Here is a 7,645-nt window from a genome sequence, read left to right on the forward strand (position 1 = left end):
CGGCGCTGGCTGCTCGGCGCATCCCGGCCGGAGCCGCCCCGCCGCCGGCGGGAGCCGCCAGCGATGCTGCGCGGTGGCCGGAGCCCACTGCCCCCGGCGACGGGGCCCCCCAGCGAGGCGCGGGCACCGGCGGGCGCCCCAGGCGCAGCGCAGGTGGCGGCGGGCAGCCTGCTGGCGCTGCTCATCCTCTGGACTCTCTTCGGGAACGTGCTCGTGTGCGCGGCCATCGTCCGCTACCGGCACCTGCGGAGCAAGGTTACCAACATCTTCATCGTGTCCCTGGCTGTCTCGGACCTACTGGTGGCCCTGCTGGTCATGCCCTGGAAGGCGGTGGCGGAGGTAGCTGGGTACTGGCCCTTTGGGGCTTTCTGCAACGTCTGGGTGGCCTTTGATATCATGTGCTCCACGGCGTCCATCCTCAACCTGTGCGTGATCAGTGTGGACAGGTACTGGGCTATCTCCAGCCCTTTCCGCTACGAGAGAAAGATGACCCAGCGGTTGGCTCTGGTGATGATCAGTGTGGCATGGGCATTGTCTGTGCTCATCTCCTTCATCCCTGTCCAGCTCAACTGGCACAAAGGTGGGGATGTTGTTGCTGCTGATGATATTGGAGATGGATTTGAAACTGCCTGGGCAGCAGCAGGTGCTGTCACCACCTGGGCAGAAGATATGAGTACCACATGGGTGGCATTAGCGGCAGTGAGACCCTCTGATGGGACCTCTGGCAGCAATGATACCCTCAGTGGACCATCGGAGAGCTGTGACTCCAGCCTCAACAGGACTTACGCTATTTCCTCCTCCTTGATCAGTTTTTATATCCCGGTGGCTATCATGATAGTTACCTACACTCGAATCTACCGCATTGCCCAGGTGCAGATTCGTCGTATCTCTTCCTTGGAGAGGGCAGCCGAGCATGCACAGAGCTGCCGGAGCAGCCACATTGACTGCCACCATCACACGAGCCTCAAGTCCTCCATCAGGAAAGAAACCAAGGTGTTAAAGACGCTCTCTGTCATTATGGGTGTCTTTGTGTGTTGCTGGTTGCCATTCTTCATCCTGAACTGCATGGTTCCCTTCTGCGAGAGCCCACCCAGCGACCCCCACGCTGGCCTGCCCTGCGTCAGTGAGACCACCTTTAATGTCTTTGTCTGGTTTGGTTGGGCTAACTCTTCTCTTAACCCCATCATCTATGCCTTCAATGCTGACTTTAGAAAGGTTTTCTCCAACCTCCTGGGATGTGGTCAGTTTTGCTCTGGTACTGCAGTGGAGACTGTTAATATAAGCAACGAGCTTATCTCTTACAACCAGGACACCCTTTACCATAAGGAGATAGTGACTGCTTATGTTAACATGATCCCAAATGTGGTTGACTGTGAGGACAATCGCGAGGACCCTTTTGATAGGATGTCCCAGATCTCCCCTGACCATGAGGTTGCCACTGACTCTGCCTGTGAGCTGGACTGTGAGGGGGAGATTTCGCTAGGCAAGATAACACCTTTCACTCCAAATGGTTTACATTAAATTGTGTCCTGGTCTGGTCAGTTCTTCTTGGAATATAAAAGAAAATATTAGCACTGAGTGGAAAAACCTGCTTGATGATGTGCTGTAGTTTGGTCAGTCAGTTTATGGTAAATTCACTCTGTGGGTAGTGCTTTGCAGGGTGTAGACACTGTCATACAGGGGGCTGACGGCACAAACTTAAATCAGCACTTCCCCAGGCTGAGGGCAGACCAGGCAGTCATGTTGATTAGCTGTGGTGAGGTATTGTGGTATAATTGCAGTCAGTTCATATTTATAATGTGTTTGCAAATGAAAGGTGCCGTTGTCACTGCTAAGTATTATGACTTCTAAAATCAGGGACAGATGTGGCTGGCATAGACATTAAATTAAAAAAAATTCCGGGCTGTTGGTTTGTTCAGATCTTATGTTTCTTTTTCTCCATTTTTTTGTTTGTTTAGTTTTGTTTTTTTTTTTTTTTTAAAGATAGAGATAGTGAGGTGGTAATTTGGATGATTATTTAAATGCGTGTTTCTGCCAAAACAGTTTATGTGAAATCCTTGTTCTCCTAGGCGGCGTTGTTGCCTATGATATCCTCTGTTCCTGGATGAATAAATAAACATTATATTGATCAAGGGTTTATTATCTTTCATTTGTCACCCTGAAAGGTTTACAAGTATTCCAACTAACATTTCTATATGAATAGTTAGAATGACACAGTTTAACCCTATTATTTTAAAAGCAAATAGTCTGCATAGTTTTTGAGTAAAAGCAAGGCTCATAGGAATTATTTACATAGATGAACTTGTTTATATGGCTCTTACAACTAGATTTATACCTGTTTTTCTTTAATATTATGATGCTATCTTTCTGAAGCCAAGAATATCAAGTATACAGATGGATAAGCTATTAAAACTTTCCATTTAGTACTGTACTTGAACTTACTTTTTAAAAGTACTTATTTTTTTTAATGTAAAGAGTTTGGTGATAGAATTAGGAGCTGAGTGTGTCTAAAAACAATAATTATGTTTGAAAATTATATTAATAGTCATCATTTCCCAGAGTAGACACCAGAGAACTCATTCATACTGAGAGAAGAAAAGAATTCTGATAATGTATTTTTTTAGTTACTTATTAACTGGAATTTAAAGGTGCTGTAAGTACTTCAACTAAACATTTTAAAGTGATCTTTAAAACTGAAAAGAGTATTTTTGACTCAGTTTCTGTTGAATCATTTATATCAAATGGAATATTAGAAACAGTTGTAAGCTTTCAGCTCAGAAATCAAAAGTAATGCTGTTTCCAAAAGAAGTGATCAAAGATAGTAAAAGCAATACCAATATTTATTTCAAGTTTTGGCTCACAAAGTGAACAACACTTGAATTAATTTACCCTTTAGAAATACCTGTGCCATGAGTTGAGCAGATTTAAATTGAGTGGTAGGTGTAGATTCTGCAGCCCTCCCTCCTGATGGCCCTGACCTGGGGCCTCCCCATCCTGCCTAACTGGGAGCTGAAGGCCCCTGTAAGATGGATAGAGGAAAAGTGGGATCTGCATGGTTCAGGGAAAAGAATTTAACCAGATGCTGGAGCTTGTGAATGTTATGGGTTTAGTATTGAGTCTTCTTGGATGTTAAACCCTTGATACTGGTTTGAGGGTTATCTTCTGCTACCTGGGGATATGGGGTGGGAGAAGCACAGGAGGCATGATTGAAGTGTGATTGATTATGGTGGCTCTGCTGCAATCTGGTCTGCAAGCAATGTTTTATGTATGTAGTCTTTGATGTTAATTAATTGTGTCATATTGGATTACCTTTTCAATTGCTTGCCACTGAAGGTTGACATCTACCTGAGCATTTTTTTTTGCTGTTGATATGAAATCTCAGTGTGATATCCCTTTACAGCTGTCCTTAGGGAAGGGTATTGTGACTGTGGCTTAGGGAAGCTTGAAAAACAAATCTCATGTCCATAACCAGGTTCAAACTACTAATGGCTTGACATTGAGGGTGAATACCTATTCACCTATTCCTATGCTAAATTCCTATGCTAAAGCAATCATATGTTGTTGGAGTTAACCATAGTTCTAACCCTGCTGGTTAGATAAACTTGCCCAGAATAAAATAATTTTCCCAAATAAAAAGAAAGGAAACTGCTTCTGGTGGTGCAGAAATGAATTATCCCAACCTGAGTTTAGATTTGTTTGCATTATCTAGTTACTACTCAAATGTTGATGCTACTACAGCATTTTAAGCTGGATTTGTGCAAAAACCCAGTGATAATCCGATGCAAGAGATGCAGGCACCTGGTGCTGATTCAAGCTTGCAGGGCAATGCCTGTATTTTATCCAGTTTTTCTACATTTAATCAGAAGCAGCCTGGGGAAATGAGGAGGGGAAGTCTTGTCTCTCCTTGAGCACCTGCGTGCCAGCAGGCTGTGCAGCCTGGTGCTGTGGGAGTCCCCTGCTCCAGAGGCAGTGCAGAGCAGCAGAACAGAGGGTTCCCCCCACCTGTCCCTGTGTCCTTTCTGCTGCCAGTGATCCCTGGGCTGGGTGTGGCAGCTCCTTGGATGCAGCTCACTGCAGGTGTGGCACAGGGCTACACGTACACAAGATGTTAGTGCATCACCCTGACCCGTGCTCTCCTCGTTGAGGCTTTACCTGCCTGCCTTTCTGGAATAAGTGAGTGGGCTGGCTCTGGGATGCAAGAAGACATCTCCATCAGTGGATTTATGTAACAGCTTTGTGCAGAATATTAGAAACAATCCTTATCTTACATCTGAAGGAAGGCGTTGTTAGCCAGCCCCTTAATTTTGTGAGCATGATTAGGGCAGTACAGAAAACTGGCCAAATTGCCATTTTCCATTAGTAACTTCTAGTTAATGACTTCATCTGGTAAATGATTTCTGATGGTGGTTCTATGATGTAATCTCCAGTCCTGAAATATATGTCTGTCAGGGGGCTTAATTTTCAAAGCCTAGGAGCATCAGAAAGGGAGCGTTTCTGCTTCAAAAGACAGACAGAAGGTACTTTTTTGCTGGAAGCAGAGCTTGACCTTACTGATCTCAAAGAAAATGTTTTCTTAACTCATAGGGACAATGTGTTGCATTTTAATATATCTTAATTACTTATCACTGACAAAGCTAGAGTATTCAGAATTAGTAAAATAAACTTTTAAAATAAATGTGTATCTTGCTTTGAACTATAAAAAGAGGCAGCCCCTTTTAATGAAAACATTGCCAAAAGGATTGTTCTAACTTGTTTCCCTCAGATGAAACTGCTGCCCTACTTTTTAATGGTTTCCCTCTTAAGGACTAATGTATCTGCCTATACAAGGAGTGGAGTTCACTGGAAGTGCAAGTGGGTTTTTACAATCCTATATCCTTGTGGTGTCTCTCTGGAACTTGTCTATGCTGGTGGTTCTGTGCCTCTCATCTGCTTTTTTCTACCTTTTTTTTTGTACCTAAATGATTTGAATTCATGGTGCAGTTTGACTTTAACTTAATCTAGTCCTGAGTGGTAGCTGATTTCAAGGTCCCAGATAATTTCTGGGTTTTATTTTTTTTAGAAATCTTACCTTACAAATTGTTAAACTTTTAAATTACATCTTAGCCAGCTGGATCTGTTAGTCCTGGATAGCACCATACCTAAGGAGGGTCAGTGTATTTATAGTCTTTGTGTGTATCTTTGTGTGTAATTACAGATAAGTTATTTTAAATCTTCTATGGAAGAACAGAACGAGGGAAAGTATCTTAATTTTTAAGAAGCTGAGACATGCAGAACATGAAAGTACTGTGTTTTATGTAAAATGCTGCAAACACCATATAAACTCTTTCACTCTTCAAACCCTCAAAGGGCTTTTAATACCTCTGGCTTTAACAATGGATGTTGGGTTGTACAATGGGTTTTGGTTTTTTTTCACAAGCTAAGGAAATATAGGTGTCTTTCTGAGAGGCGAACACAAATAAAACACTTTCCAAAAGGAGAAAAAATACTGCAGTAATTTCTGGTAAGTCTGGTCCTTTATTGCTTTTCTTTCATTGTTTTTTTTACTTTTACCAGCCACACCTGATGTGTGTCTGTAGGGAGGCTCCCTACTGAGAATTCCTGCAGTTTTGTAACATGTAACAAAAAAGGCTTTAAAATTAGGAAGCCTTCTCTAGCAATGACACTGAGCACAGTCTTACACCATTTAGGAGTCAATCATGTAAAAGCTCAGCATTCAAGACTGACAGGACTGGAGGCAGTGTTCAGAACATGCATCAGACTGGAGGTTTGAGAGGTCACAAATTCCTCAGCTGTTTCTATGTACCAAAATCGCCACTCTTAATAAGGAAACCATTTTTGTCACTGTCACACAGAAGGCAGGGTACACACCTATGTCTGTGTTAATAATTATGCAGAGATTTTTCTTTCCTCTGAGGCCATCTTCACTACTGTTTAATTGAATTCATAAGATCTTTAAAAATATGCAGTGCCTATTTAATTCAGTAGAAGACCGCAGGGATAGATGTGTGCTTAGGTCACGGAGCAATGAAATTATTTCTCCTTGCTTCTTTTGAGTATTGCCCCTGGGATTCTCTGATAGTGGGTGAAGCCATCTTAAAGTCAGCGCACTGAACAAAACATTTCACCCGCTGCAATGCAGAAACATTTTTTTTACTCTGTATTTGTATTTTACAAATACAGATGTATTTGGTTTTTTTCAAACTTTGAAAGACTTTTCAAACGTCTCAGAAGCTTCATGCATCTGCACAGAGAATCTCCACTTTGATCATAGAGCAGCAACAACTATTGCATTTTGAATGTTGTTAACTATATAGTGCACTATGTATTTATTTATTATCCTCCAAGTTTAAATTTTTTTTAAAGATTAGGGTATACTTAAAAACAATCATGTGCTATAAATGAGGATATTTCTGTTAATCAAAGATATGTCTCTTCAGCCTTTTGTTCATTGTTGCAGGGGTATCATTCCAGTTGATGGTAGTGAACAGTAATAGCATTAGGTGTGTCATGAGTGGAAATAGAAATAATATCATCTGATGGATTGTTTTTTTCAGAGAACCTGCTGTCTCTCCCAGGATAGTTTAGTTTAATGGAAAATTTACAAGATGACTTTATATTGTTGTATGTTGAAATCCATTCTTAGTTGTAAATAGAGATAGCAGTCCATAATATTTGTCATAGGCAATTATTTAAGGAGGATAAATACTTTTATGGACTTAATCTTCATATCATAGCCATCACAGTCACATTTATGAGATTTATAAAATACTATGCAGTAATCATAAAAAATTAAAAATTCCAGTCTGTGAAAAAAAATTTCTTCTTGTGAATTATTCCCTGCAGTTAACAGCAAATCCGTGTTTGTATTGAGAACTGCACCCTCACTGCTACCATTAGCTGGAAAGCTCTGAACCTTCTAGTATTAGTCTACTGATTTGTGGTGGTAGGAGGGAGGTCTGAAAACAAGGAAGGAAATAGCAAAATGGCTTCTGTTTCCATGAAATCAGTCTGGTGTCAGCCAGCTGGTGCAGGGGACTGAGGGCAGGCAGCCGTTCCTGACACACAAGAACTTCACCCTCCGCCACAAGTGCCTGCTCCTTAGTGCCCTTGCTCCCAAGGTGGGTACTCGAAACCTGCATGTGATGCATAAGAAATGTGAATTTTTAAAAGAACGGCTATTTTTAGGTTGCTAAATAAAAGAGAAACCACATTTTCTTTTCTGGGGTTGTGCTCTGAATCAAGTGGTTTCAGGTGAGATCAGCTTGGCGTCACCTCTCCGGCACAGCTGGCGCCTGGCTGTGGCTTGAACGGATGTGGCTGCAGGAGCTGCTCGGGGCTTTGCTGTCTGAGTGCACCTAGGTCATAGTTCAGGGGCCCAGTATTGAGCTGAAGAAATCCAATCCTAAATTTGTAGCGTTTTTCAGTTTTTCCAGAGGCCCTGGTAGCCACATAGCAGAGATGAGCCTCGAGCTTGGTTGCTCCTGAGGAATTGAAGAAGTCTGGTCTGTGGCTCATCTGATGCAGTTTTGAAAATGTCCCATTAATCAAATATTAACCAGGAAGTTCAATGTACCCTCTGACCTCATTTTTCCAGTCTGAAAGGTTTTCAGTAAGATTCAAAATCTTAAGTTTCTAGCCTTTGGCC

The 7,645-nt window shown here is 42.1% G+C and overlaps 1 protein-coding gene across 1 annotated transcript; it reads left to right on the forward strand.

The window, feature by feature from the left end:
- Nucleotides 1-25: 25 nt before the first annotated feature.
- On the forward strand, nucleotides 26-2,134 carry DRD5 (dopamine receptor D5). Its single transcript, XM_021554325.4, has one exon. It carries the CDS (start codon nucleotides 64-66, stop codon nucleotides 1,519-1,521), a length of 1,458 nt encoding a protein of 485 aa, XP_021410000.2. The 5' UTR covers nucleotides 26-63; the 3' UTR covers nucleotides 1,522-2,134.
- Nucleotides 2,135-7,645: the final 5,511 nt, after the last annotated feature.

The sequence above is a fragment of the Lonchura striata genome, chromosome 4 (genome assembly GCF_050655825.1).
Source record: "Lonchura striata isolate lonStrDom1 chromosome 4, ASM5065582v1, whole genome shotgun sequence".
Lineage (NCBI taxonomy): Eukaryota > Metazoa > Chordata > Aves > Passeriformes > Estrildidae > Lonchura > Lonchura striata.